Raw genomic sequence first — 19,640 nt, forward strand, 5'->3', positions numbered from 1 at the left:
GACCAGCGGGAGATCGCTGAGACGAGAGAAACGTGTAGGTCAGTATCGGGGGGTGTGTGTGGGGGGGGGTAATAGTAACACAAGCCTTTGAAATAGGGTAAGGCTGCGCTCCAAAGGGTAGAATCTTACCGTTTAGTTAAAAACATACAATTCGGTAAAAGAAAATGCTTTAATTACTTACATCTGAGCTCTGAATAAGGTGAGTCGGGTTTAGTTGTTCACTTCCAGTAGCAGTTTGGAAATCAAGGCTAACTTTTGCTTTCTGTGTTAAAAAGCTGCTGTGGAGCAAAATTGAGGTGTGACTTTAGAGTATGCGAGCTGCATTGTCCTAAAGCCTTTATACTTTTGCTCAGAGCGGTTACAGGGCAGTTTACTTCAAAAGCTCTTATGGAACAACAGACATGTCTAGGACAGAATAACTAATGCTTATTAATTCTCATGTGTAACAGTAATGCTCTTCTGTGAGCAGGCTTAATTTTGTAGATGTACTGCTTTGGTTAAAATAAATGTACCTTTTAGAACAGTAAAATGAGGAAGTGAGATACCTGTTTTCAGGAATCTTGTCCTTAAGAAGTTGTGGTGATCTCAAGCGTACTGAGAGAGGAACAACTTAGAATCATAAAATCGTTGTGGTTGGAAGAGACCTCAAAGATCATCAAGTCCAACCGTATATGCAACGCCACCATGCCCACTAAACCCATTAAACCATGCCTCAAAGTTGCCCACTAAATCCACTAAACCATGTCTCAAAGAACTTCTCATATACAAAGCTTCAAAATAATTTCAAACTTGTAACAGAAACATGTAACCAAAGCAGATTATCAGAGATTTCTGAAGTGTTCTTTCTGGCTAAAGAAACTGTTTTGTATGAGGATTTTCTTTGCGTATTTATAGGGCTGCTTATGATACTTCTGCACCGAATGCAAAACGCAAATACCCAGATGAGGGAGAAGCTGATGAGGAAGAGATTGAAGAATATAAGGTAAGGGCAAAAGGAAGAAGTTACTTTTCTCTGGTGTTCGTGTATCTCTGAGGGTCTTATAAAATATGTGTGTGTATAAATAAAAATAAAAGCATTATGTATAGATACTTTAAAATATATGTCCCTCGATGGCATCTCCCTTGATGTCTTCCACTGCAGAGATCTAAGAGAGGGGGCATAGATGCTAAGTGGTTCTCTTCAGATATGGCTTAGGTGCGTTGAACTCTACACGCACCGGAACCCAATGTTTGGAGGCTTAATTTGGTGCTTCTCCTAGGAGGAGGTAGGCTTAGGTGATAGTACCCGCAGGGAATGGCAGTGTGCCATGGCTGGCTGGCTGTCTTGTGCGGGAAGAAGTGGTAAAATGTGTGTGCGCTTGGGTACACGCACACGCACAAAAAGATCTTGACCAGAATTTCTTTGTGTCGGAAGAAAAGCTTGCCTTTAGCAAGAGGCAGAGGCCATTGGATGAGATATGGGGAGGCTGAGGTGGTCAAAAAATTGTTTTTTTTTGTAGAATAAGTGTAAATTTATAGTGATGGTTCTTAATAAGCATTGGGCTGATGTGAAAATACAGGGCAGCAAGGCTGCAGCTTGACTTCTGTCTTGGAGCGTGACTCTGCACTGCAGATCATAGAGGTGGGAGATATGGGGAAGAGATGCATTATTGGCAAAAAAGAATAATGGATGTTTTAAAGTCAAAAAGTTGAATTGCGGTTCTAAAGAACTTCTACAATACTCTTGTTTTCGTGGAACTGTAAGAGTGGTACTAGGGTTAGTTGAGCTCCCTAGTCCGTATTTGGAATTGACAGAATGGGACTGGACTACCTGCTGCTGCTGCTCCCAGGCTTTTCATAGCCTTCTGAGAGTTGTCATTGCTCCACCTCTCCCCTTCCCCATGTGAATTTACTCAATTGTTTGAACCTGTATAAATGTCTGGTATCAACAGTGTTTTGTGGCAAAGAGTGTTGAAGTTTTAACTTTGTATGAAGTACAAAAATACCTGTGGTTCAAATTTGCTGTCTGCCAGCCTGATTTGACGCAGCTGTTTTACTTTGTTTCTGCAAGCAGTGACCTGTGAACCTGGGATGCTTCTATGCCATTGTTCTGGAGGCTGAAAAAATCTGACTTGGTTGAATCATGATAATTGCTTAATGTAGCTTGAATATTGTGGGTAGTTTTTGTTTCCCCTAACTCTGCAACAATATACCAGATTTGGAAAACAGGGATGATTAATGTACAAGAACCTAGTATCTTGTACTAGTGTTAATTTCATTCGGTCTCTGCTTTGTGTCCTTTACCCTTTGAAAGTTGGTGGTGTGGGCTTTTTGTTTGTGGCCACAAGACTTTTTTTAATCACTTATGAAGGCATAAAGAGAACTGGGATGACTCAGAAGTAGGTATCTAACAAGTGCTTATCGTCAGAAGACTAACATTTAGAAGAAGATTGAAGAGAGGAAACAGATGTAAGCTTATGATGGCATAAGCAATTTTTAGTAAAACTCAAGCTTTCAGCTTTTTTTGCCTGAATACCACCTGCTGCTGCTTGTCTGCTGTTCATTCCTTTTCCTTGTAAACACTGTTGTTGTTTCTGATAGTAATCTTTCTCTTTTTGGTCTGGTTAAACAAACAAAAAAAAGACTATATCTCAGTTCTTCACCTGTCTAATGGGGAGGGGGAATCTGTGACCTATTCATCACAGCAGGCATTTCAGAAGTTGGTTCAAAGCTCCAAATGGGAAAGAAACAGAGCTTATTTTAAGATTTCAACAGCTGGAGGGGTCAAAATAGGGAGAACGCTTGATTTTTCATTCTGCCTTCAGACAGCTTATGTAGCATAGGGTAAATGCAGCAGTAATAACAGCCTCTACTCTGCACCTTTTGACTTAAGGTGTATATTGGAGGGGGAGAAGTTGAGTTCTTTTCTATGAGAAATCTGATTCTCCATCTTTCCTTTTATTTCTATGTGTTAAAATGTCTTTTTTCATATTTCCGCCTTGAGACTGCTTTTCTCCTCACATGAATCACTATATTAACTGGTTAAGATTTCTGTTGTAATCAGTAATGTATGAAAGAGCACATGCATCCTATTAAAATATGGTAGATGATATTATTTAGTGGTTCTTCAGTTTTATTTGTATATAATATATATACTGGGTTGTTCCAGGATCAGTGGGAAAACAGAAAGTCACATGAAGAAGTGACTCTCTTGTTTCTGTTCTCGCAGTTCTATGTTGGATGTTCAGAGTAAGTCAGTGTGACAGATCTCTGAAGTCCAGAAATCTGATGAACGAACAGTTGGTGACATAGTAACTGGGGAAGAGAGCTGCAATACAGTTCCTATTTCCTGCAAATTTTGAGACTACAAAATGGGAAATTTTAGTTACTTTTAAGGACAGTCCAAATGAAGTACTGGCTTGTACTGTGTGCTGGTTCTGCAAAGTGTGGACTTTAACAGATTTACATAGAGGAGATGGTTTCAGCTGCTAAGGTTGGAACATAAGAGATAATTGAGTAGATACAAATTTTTGAAGGTTCTACTACAGAAGAACCTCAGCAAAATACCTCATTTGCTTTAGTCCAAGGAGTGAAATTTTGGGGGGACAAAAATTAAAACTTCTACATCTTGTAAATCACTGTCTACACTGTCAAGGTCTAGAAATGAAGGGTTTCTTACTTTATTCTTTCAGAGCCTTTCCCAGTAACACTGTCCTCATTAATGAGAGGCAGACCTTTTTGGGAATAGGTAATTTTTTTTTTCCTTTCCAAAACTGAAGTTGGAACCATTCATGATCTACTGTTTTAGGAGACTTCTGTTTGTAGACAGCCTGCTTCTGTCCTTAAGAAGCAGAATCATAATGAGGAGAGAAACAGCATGATCTTGCATGCTTGTAATCATAGAATCATTATGGTTGGAAGAGACCTCAAAGATCATCAAGTCCAACCGTACACCCGATGCCACCATGCCCGCTAAACCCACTAAACCATGTCTCGAAGCACCACATCTAAACGTTTTTTGAACACCTCCAGGGATGGTGACTCCACCACCTCCCTGGGGAGCCCGTTCCAATGCCTAACGACTCTAACAGTGAAGAAGTTCTTTCTAATGTCCAGCCTGAATCTTCCCTGGTGCAACTTGAGACCGTTTCCTCTTGTCCTATCGCTAGTTACTGGGGAGAAGAGACCAACCCCCGCCTCGTTACAACCTCCTTTCAGGTAGTTGTAGAGGGCAAATATCTGCTTTATTTCCAAGGATGAAGTAGAGCTGCAGCAAGACGAAGAGAACCTGCCCTATGAAGAAGAGATTTACAAAGATTCCAGTACTTTTCTTAAGGTGAGCTGCTCTTGCAATTAGAAGTCAAGTTAAAGCTGGCATAGTTGTGTTGAACTATTTCTGCAGTTGATGGTATTTAAAATACAGCTTTAAAGGCTAAAGAAATTGACTGGAATTCACAGGTATGGGAGTTTACTGTGGAAGATATGACTGTAACTAGTGTTTACATTGATCTGACTAAAGATCTGGATCAACTTACAATGAGCTGTAGTAATGGTGGGCCTGATTTGGAACTAAAACCACAATGACAGTCTTGACTAGCATAGCTTATAAAGGCATGTTGAAAAGAGGAAAAAAAAAAATCATTACTTTCCCATTTATCAGACTAACATGTGGGAGGGGGGTGTGTGTGTCTCCCCAGTTATCTCCTCCTTGCTCTCACTGAACTCCCTTTTGTTCTCCAGGGTACTCAGAGCTTAAATCCACACAACGATTACTGCCAACACTTTGTGGATACAGGACACAGACCCCAGAACTTCATCAGAGATGTTGGTATGTCATAGTCAGTAACTGTTTGCGGATAACTCATTTTATTCAATAGCACTTCTTTTTCTTCCCCTTCTTAGTTCCTTACAGTTACTGGGAAATGTAAGTACACATATACTTCATAGTTTTGCCTCTTTGTGTGCACACGTATCAATATTTAAATTTATATAGGTTATTTTTAATCAGTTAGAAGGTGATTATTACCAAGGCTCTTCTTACTCGTGGTTTTATTTGAAAGTATTTAACCAGGAAGATTTTTTCAAAGCCAAGCTCTTTTAGTTCCAGAAAGTAGATGAGTCCAGTGAGCAGATCTTGAAACCTTTGGAAGTTGAATAACTGACAGTTCAGCTAATTCCTGGACTGTATTGCCTCCAAGAATGCATGTAGCATGTAAAGTACGGAAAATACATTATTTAAGTCCATAAGCAATATGGATAATATTTACCGGCTAAATTATGTACCTGCTGACAGCTCATTAGAAGGCCTAACATATTATTGAGTTTAGAGGGTGTTATTTTTTTAAGTTTATATTCATCCAGCCATCACTGAACTTGTTACTGAATCTTTCTCTATTAGGCGTGAATTTAATCTTTCTAAAACTAATGTGTGGTTTGGTCCTGTTTCCCAGAATGGGTGCCTGGTAGTTATTTGTTTTTTTAAAAAAGCAGGACATCTGCCTCTGCAGTTTTCTGCAACAGTTCTCTGTATTTTGTCAAGTTTAAGATTGTCAGGGCAAGTGTGTATTGTTTATAGATGCCAACCCAAAGAGGTTTTGTTTGCCTGTTGAGGCAGTTAGTTTGTTTCTTCTCTGTATTTTGTGAATGCTTCTGTGAAACACATCTGAATGTTTAGTATGAAAACCAGGCTGTTTTGACTCGGTTATGTCTTTCTCTGAAAAGCATCTGGGCTTCACGGTGATGTACTTGAGATAGTTACACACTCTTCCTTAAAATAAGATGGGTACGAAGAAATAGCAGCCCATGTTATTTACTCTGACTTCTGTGCTGCATAAACAGCTGGCAAGGGCCTGGACAAATTGTTCTATGAGTGTTAATATGGAAGTGAAAGTGTCAGAAGCAGTTAGTGTAGACCCTTTATTAGAGATGAGGTATGTCAAGTTGCATGTTGATTAGCGTACGTTCTCTACATGAGGATCAAAACTCTGCTTAGGTGCTACTGTGTAATTGGACGTGGCCCTACAAAAAGCTGTAGGGAAGTAGCGGTTCCAGAACACCCAGTTACATGTTTTTCATGTTGCTTTTAGTAGAGAGGCAGAGACCTGTGGGGTTTGTTTGTCCTACTGTCCCTACTTGCTTTTTTGAAGGGGGAGTGTAATATACTGAAAAGTTTACTTGTTCTTTTTCTTTTTTTAAAAGTTTGCTGCAGAAAACCTCGTTAGGGTTTTGCACTCTGTACGTATGAAAGGTTTGAAAATTAACATCATAAAACTAAGTCTGGGAACCCAATAAATAAATAAACATGTATTCAGATCTTCATGACTGACACCAGAGTACCAAATCGCAATGTAACGGTTGCCGAAGGGAACCGGCCACACCCCAGTGGCCCCCTTAGGAACAGCCTTCAACCGTTAAATAACAGTAATCTGTAAATGGATGTTAGAGCTTAATAGAAATTTATGGAGGGGGGGGGGGGGGGTTAAAACTTTCTCTCACCATTCTCGCATTTTTAGTTTAGATGAAAGATTGTTTCCTTCTGATAAAAGGAGTTGTGAACTGATCACTGTAGTGCTCTAGAGAAGATTAGAGCATAGACATTACATTCAGTAACAGCTGTCGTTAACTGGGTGAAGGCAGGAGGCTTTTGTGAAGTACTGAACAAACAACTGCTTTGAAGGGTTTGATTTTTTTTCTAACAAAAACCAAAATGAGGCTAAGTATTAACATTTGGACCTATTCGGAATACTGGACAATGCTTAACTGATACAGTTTTACTCTAAGTAGTTGTTAACTTCATGTTTTCTTCTTCTTAGGCTTAGCAGATAGGTTTGAAGAATATCCAAAACTTAGAGAGCTCATCAGATTGAAGGATGAGCTGATATCTAAATCTAACACTCCTCCCATGTAAGTGTTTTTGTGGAAAATGCCTTTCTTCTCCAGACCTGTTTGAAGTTAGCTGTCTGCTTTGCAAATCTCTATCTTTAGCACCTGCTCAGAATTTACATTTTCTATTTCTGCTTGTATATACAAATTAATCAATTTAAACTTCAGAAGAATAAAATCAGTTTGTTTTTGTTAGTTTAATCTAGATGTTTAATATAGTATATAAACTAGATTTTCTTTCCTGTGTGTGATTATTTATAGTATCTAAAGCTTTGGTTTTTAAGACTGAACTGTCAAGTGCTTGGGCTGCAGGCTTTAATTTGGGATCTAAAAGAACATCATATGATTGTGAATCTCATGATATCATGCAGTTTACAATAACAAAAAAAAAGCTTTAAAAAATTGGCCTCTTAATATAATTTTGCTGTTCTAGCAGCTTTTTTGGTATAATATTCAGCTAATATCTTAGTATCCATTAATCAGATGTTACTTTGTAGTTGAAGACCAAAAAAAGTTTAGGCTGGCTGGAAGTGGTTTGTCCTACTAACTTCGAATTACCTCTGAGTTTCTGCTGACGTTAGACTTAGTATAAGCATGCAGCATGTTACTCCCAGGAGTCTGAACCTAATGCATTTAATATACTGTAGCCCTAATCTGTACTGAGTAAAATAGCATTCTTTCATGATAGTTACGTGAAAAACACTGAAATAGTTGTCTGAACAGCTGAGATACAAACTGCAAAACTCAACTTGTTCTTTTGAAGTTAGATGCGTTTTGGCGTTCTTAGCCTTAAAGCACAAAAGGGGAAAAAATAGGAATCAAATGCTGCCTTCTGATAACACCAAATATGCTTATGGAATAATAATCTCTTCCAGACCCTTTCTTAGGAAGGGGGAGGCGGTGGTCTGCCTATCAGCTTTTTTAAGGTTAAAGGTATTGAGGGGAGGGTGTAATTTTTTTGATAGTGATACAGCAGTGAGTGGTGGGCAAGTGTGGAGGCCAGTTGTAAGAGTGCATTTGAGCCTGTATTTAATAAGATCAATGTGTGTGGGAATTATGCTTTTGTTATAGCGATAGGGAAGTACATTTCTACTGTGTGAAAAGTAACCACATTTCCAGGATTCAGAATCTTCTGAACATAACATATAATAAATGGCAATTCTAAAAATACGCCACTTTCCCAAAGCGAAGCAAAATAGAAGCCAGGCAGTGAGTGTTTGCTTCTTAAATGTTGATGCTTTCTCCTACATAGTCTACGGATATACAGAAAGTTCAGTGATTCTGTACTAGCTATTGTTATACAGTCTGTGTGGGCATTTGTTTCCTGCTTGCTAAATTAGAATCCTCAAAACTTTGAGAAAGAGAGAGACTACTTTTAAAAAAATCTAATGGAGCAACATCCAGCCTAGGTTAAGTGAGAATGGGTTATGCATCTGCTCTGGATTTAATGCATTTGAGCTATATGAACTACACAGGAGACACTACTCTTAACTAGCTACACAGAAGAGCTATGTGGAGTATAATTTTCAAACCACTGTTATAACTTGTCCAAGCAATCTGTCATCTTTTGTTTAAACAGGTACTTACAAGCAGACTTGGAAGCTTTTGATATTAGGGAACTGAAGTCCAAATTTGATGTGATTCTCCTGGAACCACCACTGGAAGAGTACTACCGAGAGACTGGCATTACTGCCAATGAAAAATGCTGGACCTGGGATGATGTGAGTATTTTTCTTGCTGTGAAAAGGATTTCATACATGTATTTAAGCAAATAGTTTGAGGATTTAATTTGGTAGCAAACCAGGACAAACATATTGAGAGATCTGTTTTAAATAAAAATGGGATATGGTGGTTTTTTTTTTCTTAAAGAACAGTCTGGATTCTTAGAAAAACTAAGTTTTAAATTGTATGCATCCCTACATTATTCGTGGGTTTTTTTGAGGAGTTTAATGAATTAAATATACCTTTTTGTTCTCCCTGAGCCTGGTTGAAAACTTAAATCTAGTAATAGCAGGTTTTCTCCCTACCCTCAAATTCCATGAGTTTTCTTTTCTGTTTGGTTTTTGCTGTTGAAATTCAGAATATCCATTGTGAATACTCCCTTGTTTCTTCAAATTCTCGAAAATATTTTTAAGGTATGCTTTTTAATATGCTGGTCTTCTAGTCAAAAGAGTAGATGAGTATGCTTCATTGCCATACCTCCTTTCTCCAAAGTATTGATTGGTTAGGAAATTTTAACAATCAAACCACTTCCAATCCTGAGAAGACTAACAAAATAGGTAAACCTTACTTGTGGAATATTTTTCTTGTATTTATGTATTCTTTTACTGTTTAGTCACATCAAAGGGTTTTTTTGAAGCCATGTTGATTTCTGACCCCTTTTTGGGAACAAGGAGAAATCTCAGTGTGCAAGAGGTGATTTTTTTTTTAGGTCATCCTTTTTTGTTTTGTTGTGCTCTAGTAAATGTTTAGAGAATTGAGTTAGACGAAAGATTTTAAAGTTCTTTCTCTAGTAATGCATGTAGATGGTTGTAAAGGAGGAGGCACTCAAGATGTATTGATGAGTACATTCTGATCCACTCGGTATCTTTCCCTTTTTCAATAAAGTCAGCTCTGGAAAAGCAAGGTGAGGGCTGGAGGCTGTGAAGTGCTGGATGTCTTCAGGCGTAACAATTTGATGACACAAAGCATGCTGCCTAGTTGCCCTGTTCTTCAAGATTGAACCAGAGAATTCCTTCACTTGGGCATTCAATCAAAAACTTGTATTGCTAATGTCAAATAGCGATAAATTGGTTCTACTCTATGTATCTAGACTTTACTCATTTAAAAAACCAACAAATCCACAAAAAACCACAAACCTAAAAAACCCCGCAGCAGCCTTGCCCTCACAACAAAACAGACAATCTGTAGTAGAGAGCAATAGCTGATTAAAAAAGTGTTTGCATATCTGTGTCAGGAATTCTTAGGTTCAGACGTATGGGTAGGAATATGCAACTATTCTTTAGAGACCCTGTCTGAAAGGTGTGCAGGCCTATGTCTGCGTTAGCAGCAAATTTGTCATAATGTGAGAGAATCGGTAGATTGAAGCAGTTGTTGCTGAGATTTTCCTATCCGTGTCCTATGCAGTTTGGGGGAGGGGAAGGATGGTGTTACTTTAAACTAGATTTAGCTTGTCTGTAGGCTGAAACCTGCACATCCAGAACTTCAGGAGTCAATCGGTCAAACTAACGGATTATGAGAACAAAATAAAATTCAATGCACCTTTAAGGAATGAATTTGAAAACAAAGGCATTCATGCCTGTGATAAGAGATGAGGTAACTACACGTTAAGGAATAGAGACCTTCTGTGTTAGCCATTCTGTTACGTCAGGCAAAAACGGTGCCTGGCAGCATTGCCCGGGGGTTAAAAAAAACCCTACAAGTATTGAAGGCAGGAGTCATCCTCTTAGTTGGGAGTTATATCCTCTTAGAATGGCTTCTGCTGCATTATTTTTCTTCACAATGGCACTGAATGAAGCTTGATTTGATGTGTTAGCGAGTTACAGATGAATCTTTTCAACTTGTAATGAGTAACAGATGCTTTGCATCCGAAGTTATTTCATCCTGAATGTTACTCATTTGTCATTGTTGAACCACTGTCCTGACAAATTCTTGTTGCTTTTTTCATAAAAGTGAAAATGGAGAGAATGTCTTTCCTATGTAGTAATAGGAATTAAGCTGTTGTGGGTTTTTTTTTTTAATGTGTCTTCACAAGCTTCACATAAGTAACTCCAGGGCTGAAAAGAAACAGAGCACTATTGCTCTGTTACTAAATCTTTTTCCTACCAATGGAATGATAAAATGAAGCAGAGCTTTAGGGGCGCGAGGTGGGGGGGTAAATCCCGTGGGTTGTATTAGTCTTTTAAGTCTAGAATTTTTGGTACAGATAGAATTTCTGTTAAAAAGGATAATTAAGCTTGTCATCAGCTGTGTTGAAAACATGCACTTGGGTGCCGATAAGGTAACTTTTACAATGTACTTCCTGGAAAGCAATTTTAAGAGAGTGCCCGTGAATGGTATACAGACTAACATCTTTATTAAAAATGCTTCCTGATGGTTTCTGTGATAATGCTTCAACATTTATTAAATGTTCTTCCTGATATAATTGGTAATTTATATCTAATTCAGAAACACTTTTGTTACTATTATTATCATTAGATCATGAAATTGGAAATTGAAGAAATTGCAGCCCCAAGGTCATTTGTGTTTCTATGGTGTGGTTCAGGCGAGGGTCTGGATCTTGGCCGAGTGGTAAGATGATGTTTTAATTCAATTTATCAGGGACAGGCTTAAGAGTTTATTTTTATCGTTGACTTTTTCTGTATAGAATTCTCAACTGTAACTGCTGAGAGATGTTTTGTTACTGTGGTAGAGGATATATAATTTTAAGTGGATTAAATAAATTTAAGTGTGTCTGGCATTAACTGTTTCAATACTGTTATTTTCCAGATGAGTTGCTGTGACTATGTGAGGAAGCGTAATTCTGTAGGGTCTAGAAAGCTGTACTGCCGTCTTGGTTTTGATGTGCCCATGCTGCCATAGGAGCAGGTTGCCACGTTGAATGCATTTACAACTTTTTTTTTTATCAGAAGCCTTAATAGTTTTCTGCCAGACATATTCATTCTAGTAGAAAGGTGCTACTGTTTCATAAAGTGAGATAAAATTGTGTGCATAGCACTGCTTATTTTCAGAAAACACCTGCAGTTGAAGTCGGTTTGATCTTAGCTCTGCAAAGTTTTATTTCCCTATAAGATCTTGGAGTTCTGGAGTAATCTTTCTGTATGCCAGGGTAGCACTGCTTGTGTGGAGGATGGGGGAATAAGAATTTCTAATCGGCTCTTGCTGTGCTGAGACATTCTTTGCTTAGTTTGGGCAGTGCTTTCTATTAAAACAATATGGCATTTGTTAAAGGGCACCATGTGGTTACTAATCTGTTTGTTTTATCTGCTTTTCATTCTGAGGTTGGTTAAAGTAGCTATTTCGGTCAGATTGATTTTGGTCATAGACATGTTCATAGTAGCTGAACAGTTCTAACAGCCAAATTAGCTTGAGTCCTTAATGCCCAATTTCTTCCCTTTCCAAGACTACACTTAGAGGAGTTAAGGACTAAAAAGTCACGTCAATGTGTTGGGTTTTGGGGTGGGTTTTTTTGGTAGGTTTGTTTTTTGGGTGTGGTTTGGTGGTTTTTGTGGTGGTGGTGTTTTTTTTTTTTTACAGATAAAGGAAAAACCACAAAATGGTAGCAAAGGCTTTTGGCTATCTGTCTTTCCATTCATAGAATTTTACATTGATGTGAAAAACTACCAGAGTGCAGCTATTGGTGGAGACAGGACCAAGGCAGCTGATCACTATGTTGGTCAGACTGATTTTTGATTAAATTTAAGCATCACTAGGTAAAAATGAGTGCAGAGTTCCATAGCGGATCTGTGCAGTGGTTAGATATCTCTTTTTTTTTTTTTTTTTTTTTTTTTTTTGGTGTTAGGGTGCTGCAGCTTGATTTCTTTTCCAGCTATGCTTTATGAAAACTCAAGTACCTCTATGAGTGTTCAGTTTAGGTTACCTAAGGTTTTGGTGTAGTGTGAACTGTTTTATCTGTCTATAATATTTAGTGTCTACGCAAATGGGGTTACAGAAGATGTGAGGACATTTGTTGGATTAAAACGAATAAGAACAATCCTGGAAAGACCAAGACTCTAGACCCTAAGGCTGTTTTCCAGAGAACAAAGGTAAAGGTTTGGCTCAGTTTCTCCTCTGTTCCCATCCTGTCTCTTCATGCTAATGAAACACCTGATCTCCACAGCAGTTGGCGACACGCTTTCAGAAAAGCAGATGTGAGGACTTCAGATTTCTGTTCTGCGCAGTACATTGTATGGAAATAAACATATTCATAGGATGAGCGATGAACTTCTGTCCCCTTCTTGACTTGCGTCAGTGTGAGGTGCAGAAGTTTCATCTACATTTAACCCTGCTTGGTAAATTTCTGTTGCAGTCCTCTCACTGTGATACTCACTTGAGCCTTGTTGAAACGCAGGTAGCTGAGGAGGGTCTGTAGATTGATGGAACAAGAATGAGATGGTGAGAGGGAAGATGGAAACTGAATAGAAAATGTTAGTGTACACTGCAATGTTTTTGACTTCTGGGTTTCAATTATGGGCGAGTGGTGAATAAGCAGTTAGCAACACCTTTTGTGTAAAACACAAGCTCCTTTCCAGAATCGAGGAGAAAACATGCTGGCGGAGGAACACCTTTTGAGTGGAACTAAACTTAGCAGTAGAATTTGACTAAATTTAATGTCAAAAGACGACTTTAAAACTGTAGATTATAAATGGATGTAATTATAAAAAATAACTCTGGAAGACTAGCTAATGGTTCTAAGTACACACGTGCAGGTCTGTGCCCAGAGCTTGAAGCAGACAGAGGACTGTTAGGGACCGTAGCTCAGTCGGCATCTCCCGACTTCTTGAAGATGACTGCCACGCACAAGTGGCAGAATCGGTCAACTTGGTTTAAAGCCAACAGTTTCTTAGAGGTGTGTTTGCAGGGCGTGTATTGAAGAAGGTGCAGAGAAAAAAAAGTTTTCTGATTTAACAGGCGCAAATGTACGTTATTCAAAACCTTAGAAAAATCTAGATAGGATTAATAAAGAATTGGATTGGGTATATGTGGGTGTAACTGTGGCTGTTTTACTGAAAACAGAGTTGGCTGACAATTTAATAATTTAAAGTATCATTTAACCTCAGGACTCATTCCACATTCATTAATCGTTCGTTAGTATTAAACATCCTCAACTCTGTCTCAGATTTGCTGGTTTTTAGGAGTATAAACTTCCCTTTTAAGATATCTGGAATCTTTCTTTGACTTGCATTTACATTAATCTGAACTTTGTTTGAAAGTGTGGTGTGTTAGTTACAAACATTTATAAATATTGTATGTTTATTGCAAACAGTATTGCAAATCTGTGCAGCTCACTCATGAGGGAGAGGTTAAAACTAACACAGGAGGATTTGGGAGGGGACTTTATGTCTTTGTTTAACAGAGGAGAATAGTTTCTGGTATTAGAGAATTTCTTTGTTTATTGAGCAAGGGTTGGGCTGAGGTCACTATTTATAATAAACATTGAAAATTGAGCTAGTTTATTCTGACTAAATAAATAGTCAGTTGTGCAAGATGTAGTTATCAATGATCCCAACAGCAAATGCTATCCTATTGTGTTTAGTTTGGGCACCTCTCTAGGTGGACACTTTATGCTCTACCACCGGTTGTAGAATCTAAGGTAGTAACGAAGACATTCCATGTGTTACAAAAATAAAAAGTTTTGGATAGTTCTTCTAAATCCTAGATTTACGAGGCTTTGCTTGACGGGTAATTTTTATTTTTATGCCTTTTTATTTAGTTAAGTTTAAGGTCCGAAAGCCCTGTAGGTTGGGTGCAGTTGACCAGCTGCATAGGTTTGACAGGTCACCTCTTCTGCCTCTCATATGTATTCACTAACTCTTAAAATCCTTGCCAAAAATCTGGAAATGATTGCATACTCTTGTCTGCAACTTTTTTTAGAGCCATCTGGTGGCGCATAGTGGATGGTTATTTTATGATACTGGGGAAAATTGCTCATCTGAGCTTAATATTCCCAGAAACAGAACTCTGAAATGAGTATGTAGAACCCTCTTCTCATCCTGTACCAATGATGGTGATTCCTCACTCAAAGATTCTACATACTAGCCACTTAAATCGATCTGCAACGTTTTAGAGGAAAGCAATGCATATGACAGTTAAAGAAGTTTTTAATGTTGATGGAGTTGACTGAGAGTGCATTGACAGTTTGACAGTAGTTTACTTTTTTGATGCAGTGATATCTTCTAGAAAGGCATCTGAGGGTGAAGGCTACTTTTGTTACAGAGGTACGATATGAAAAAGTACATCTTATTTTCACTGACTGGCTGTTTATGACTGGGAACTTTGAAAATTAGTTGTATGACTAAAGTTAGGATCAGAATGTTGATACTAGTATTAATCATAATTAATAACGATTCCCTTACTCTAGCCATCACCTTGTACTCTCTTTCCTTGTGGGAATTTCTCATCCTTTCCAACTGAAAGCTCTAACTTTTCTGTAATTGAAGAAGTCCAAATACCTTAATTCAGCCTTTGTTTGAGTTTTACCACTTCGTAGTGTGGTTCGTCAAGCCAGGTAGCTTAAACTACTCTCTGCTTTGTTTTCAAAAGGCTCTCTTGGCAGCTCCAGCTTGTCCTGTTCTAGTTCATGCTTCAGAGTTTCTCTGTATTAGAGTGGGCTCTACTCTGCTGAGAATTTCTTCTCTCTGTTGTGCTCAAACCACGGACATCGGTGCTGTAGCAGTATGTGTGGCGTGTGACAGGTACTCTTCTGTGTTCTGGTGCGTAGGAGCACTGCCTCATGGGCATTAAAGGGACTGTGCGTCGCAGTACAGATGGTGACTTCATCCATGCTAATGTCGATATCGACCTAATCATCACAGAAGAGCCTGAAATTGGCAACATAGAAAAACCTGTAGAGATTTTTCACATCATTGAGCATTTCTGCCTTGGGCGACGACGCCTTCATCTTTTTGGAAGGGACAGTACAATTCGACCAGGTAACTGTTATGTTTATTTTTGTCAAATGGTTACATTTTAATTAACTTTAATAACCCTCTTCCATCATCTGAGGCCACTTGTTGGAAGCAGAGACAATAATGGCTAATCCTAATGCATGATTCTTCTGCCAGGACTTGCACCATCTGAGTAACTGTGTATTTCTGTGTATAACCCCATTCCCCCCACCATGGGTTTATGACACCACAGAAAGCCAGATGAGCTTTCTTGGTGACTTCTCCATAGTGGAAATGTAGTCGGGAGTGAGAAAATCTCCTGGATGGAGAAATGTCCAAGGTTTCCTACCCTCCCGTTCAGATAACTAACTGGCCTCATGTTCAGCAACAGAGAGATTGTGGCATCACTTGATCGTTCTCCCAACGCTGTGACAGTGGCAAAGTGACTTCTGCTCTATTTAACGTTCTGTCCCTCGTGATCAAAGAGCAGAAATTTTACTAGAACTGAAGATCTCGCATGCGTATTTTCTTAGCAAGAATATCTGTTTTGGGGTGAATCCTCAGCCTGTGTTGCAGGAGCATCATCTAGAACCCTACTAAGTGATATTGCAGTTAGGTTATAATTTCTATGATTATTATTATTATTATTATGTTTGGCAGCAAGACCAAGTCACAAATCTAGTTTAAGGCTGCTTACTGTTAAGTTTTGTTTTATAAATATTCACTGTTTTATAAATACTCATTTTTAGAAGTAAATACTTGCTCAAACAGTAAGACTTTTATGCTTTTGTTTTCTCCATGTTATCTCTAATTGAAGATAATGCTGAAAATATTCAGTATTCCAGTAGAATACTGAAATCTATCATTTCTATCTCTTTAGGTTCATATTCTGAATATTTCCTTTCTATTAAACTTCTATTTTTGGACTTAATAGTGAAGTAAACTCCAGACTAGCTCTAAAAATTGAAATGCCTTTATCATCTGCAAGACAGAGTAGCAGAATTCTCTGCTTGTAAAATTCATATTGGTGTCCCAAAGAGGCTTCCAGAGCTATGTCATAGGTCAGACAGTGGATCTGAAGGAGATACGTTGTTGGTTTATGTGAAGATCTGTCAGTCACAAACCAGTGCTGTTTGGAAAGTTTATGACAGCTATCAATTCTATTGATTTTTTTCAGAAGAAAGTTTTCTGTTAACCAATATTTTCACCTGTTCATGTGTTTAATTCATCAGTGAGTATAACAAAATTCAGGTGAGATTTCTTTTTTCCCCACGTGCCATGTGTTTACACTTCTCGGAAGCATGGTTTCTTTCTCTAAACTGACTATAAATCCCTGTGAGCTTAGCACTGGTCCTGTTGCCACTGTCTGAAGACCCAGTGTCTTACACTGGATGCTGCATCTGGCAGGATAAAAAATGCATGGAAATATATGGATCACATTGAAGGGAACTGCATTTTATTTGTTTCGATGGACAGACCTTTCAATTTCTCATGCATAAGTGGTGAAGGACTTTCACTGCAGGAGAATACAGTCTAGAAGAAGAAAATCTCTTTTGACACGTTTTTAGACTTTTGTCTGTTGTCAATGTGAAATACAATTCAACAGTCTTGTTCCTTTCAACTGCCAATGAATGCTTGAATTGACAGACTTTATACCTCGTGTGTTCATACCTCACGTACTGATCGATTCTGTGAGCGTTGGTCTCTGAACAATTTATGGTAAATTTGTGGCCCTTTTCAAAAATAAGTAGGGGGGCATGTGAGCGGGGCAAGTGCTGTAGCTGCACTTGCCTTAGGTTTGTTTAGCAATAACAGTTTTCCCCTAAACAGAGATTAATAGTTTGGATGAGAGAGGAGCCGTGGATAGAAGTCCATCCATGGCCTGATTTGCTGCACGTGAATGCTAATTCTTACGGTATCAAAAAAGTTGCTTATTCTTTTACTGCCGTTGGAATAGAATGTGTATCAGTATACAAGCTGCAAGCAGTAAGTTACCGAAATAAATTTCCAAGTGTTGTTTCTCTCTTGCTCATATGATTACAGAGTAGTGGTTACTGGCCATTCCTATTCTTTGACTGGCCTTTGGCTTGAATTTTAATGGTGATGTCAGTCTTAATTCTGTTGGATACTGGAGGTGTGGAGGGGGGCTGTTTTGTTTTGTCGAAAGTCATTGTTCAGGTATTCAATGCTGTTGTAGCTGAATTCTTTTATGTTAATGTGCTACAGGGTCATGTTAGTCCAATTCAACTTTTGTATTTTTAAAATTCGGTGGTTACCCTGGAATTGCATTGCATACTTTAAATCCTAAACTCATCACAGATCCTCACAGTGCTCTGAAGTATGCAAACCTAAACCTCTCTCTCTTTTTTTTTTACTTTTTAAAAAATGTGCAGGGATCAAGGTAAATGTTACGGAAATTCCCAGAGTAAAGAGAACAGTGTTAAAGAACTGATCTTGGGTTTTTTTTTAATTCTTGCTTTCCTTAAAGCATGTTGTTAAGATCACTGGACTACACTTTTCTTCTTTAATATATGATACAATTGAAAATTAAATTCCCACGGATATTTTTAAGCAGCCTTAGTGCCATTTTAAGAGCCCCATTTTAGGTCCAAATGCTATTTTAGCTCCTCATATGAAGATACAGGAACGTGCTTGTTTTAAATGTCTGCCTGCCTTGATTCTCTTGGCGAAGCCAAAGTGCCCACTGACTGTGCATAAAGAGGTTAATTTAACTCTTTAAGGTTTATTTTAAGGTCTGTTTGCACATCATCTGGGCTTCAACAGAATTGTTACTTTTTTGTGTTTTCACGTATGTGCTTCCAGCATGCTGTGCTGCACTGTCACAACTGGTTTCGGGAGACAAAACTACCTAATTCAAGTATAAATGCCTTTTAAAAAGGGGAGAAGGAGGATGACATCGTTTTTAAACGAGATGACTTTACTGACCTGGTTTAGTCTGGTCGCAGAGGGGCTGGAGAACATTGTTGTGGTGTAAGAACAAGTAGGAAGGAGGGGGAAGGGGTCTTGTGAAACCACAACATGAATGTTTCCATAGCTATATGTAATTAAAAAAAAAAAAAGAACAGAAGCCCTTAGAAATATCAAACTAAAATCTGAACTTCTCAACACCTCTGGCTTTCCTAGAGGTAACCTTTCCATTCCAGTCGATACAGGTGACGTGTAGATTAGTGTCTGTCCCTGTCACTTGAGCGTTCATTTACTAGGAAAAGGACAGTACTGGCCTTGAAGCATGAAATTGTTCTTGCTTTTGCTGACGCTGGTTTTGTTCCCTAGGTTGGCTGACTGTAGGACCCACCCTCACAAACAGCAATTTCAACGCAGAAACGTATTCTTCGTACTTCACAGCTCCAAATTCTCACCTGACCGGCTGTACTGAAGAGATTGAGAGACTTCGGCCCAAGTCACCACCACCTAAGTCCAAGTCTGACCGGGGAGGTGGTGCGCCGAGGGGAGGAGGAAGAGGAGGGACCTCAGCAGGCCGAGGAGAAAGGGGCAGAGAGAGGAACAGAACTAACTTTCGGGGTGAGAGAGGTGGCTTCAGAGGGGGACGTGGAGGTACCCATAGAGGAGGCTTCCCCGCCCGCTGATGACTGTTGTTAGGTAATTGCTTCTTCCCCCGGCCCTACGCCTCATCTCCGAATCTTTTTCTTAGTCTTGTTTTTGCTAAAGTGAGTTATTCTGGGGACTCAAGCTGTAGGTGACTTTTAAAATTGGTTTTGGTGCAAGCAGTTACAGATAGTCTGCCTTCCAGTGATCGGCTCGGCACATCACCTCACCGGGCAGGCAGGGCCCTGCACCTCACAGCACTGAACTCGGCCTCCTGACAGCTTCTGTCTGTCAAAGCAGAGAGCACCATCTCCTCAGACCACGGTAGGAATGAAGATCCTTGCTCTTCCCTTCTGAAACTTGCAAGTTGTGGGCTTTAACTGTCGTTTTCTCCAAAACATGGATTCCTCTTCCTTCTTTGGAGGTTCAGGTCTGGACTGACTTGGATTAATACAATGGAGTGGGCATGAAATGCAGTTCTGAATTGCATGACCATAGCAGACGTACTCATGGAAGAAAAAGTGCTGTATCTGTATCGACACCTATTTTAACTCCTCTGAAGCCGAGGAGCAGATTGAATAAATAGATTTCTATTTTTTCTTCTTT

General features: G+C 38.9%; 1 protein-coding gene across 1 annotated transcript; it reads left to right on the forward strand.

The window, feature by feature from the left end:
- Nucleotides 1–3: 3 nt before the first annotated feature.
- Nucleotides 4–19,270, forward strand: METTL14 (methyltransferase like 14; the record flags this gene model as incomplete). Its single annotated transcript, XM_009704203.1, has 10 exons — nucleotides 4–38; nucleotides 895–982; nucleotides 4,235–4,315; nucleotides 4,720–4,807; nucleotides 6,792–6,882; nucleotides 8,441–8,582; nucleotides 11,059–11,151; nucleotides 12,510–12,626; nucleotides 15,302–15,512; nucleotides 18,762–19,270. Coding segments are annotated over 10 exons (1,260 nt in total), but the record flags the coding sequence as incomplete, so codon positions are not given.
- Nucleotides 19,271–19,640: the final 370 nt, after the last annotated feature.

Source organism: Cariama cristata, unplaced genomic scaffold (genome assembly GCF_000690535.1).
Source record: "Cariama cristata isolate BGI_N322 unplaced genomic scaffold, ASM69053v1 scaffold1447, whole genome shotgun sequence".
NCBI classification, from domain to species: Eukaryota; Metazoa; Chordata; class Aves; order Cariamiformes; family Cariamidae; genus Cariama; species Cariama cristata.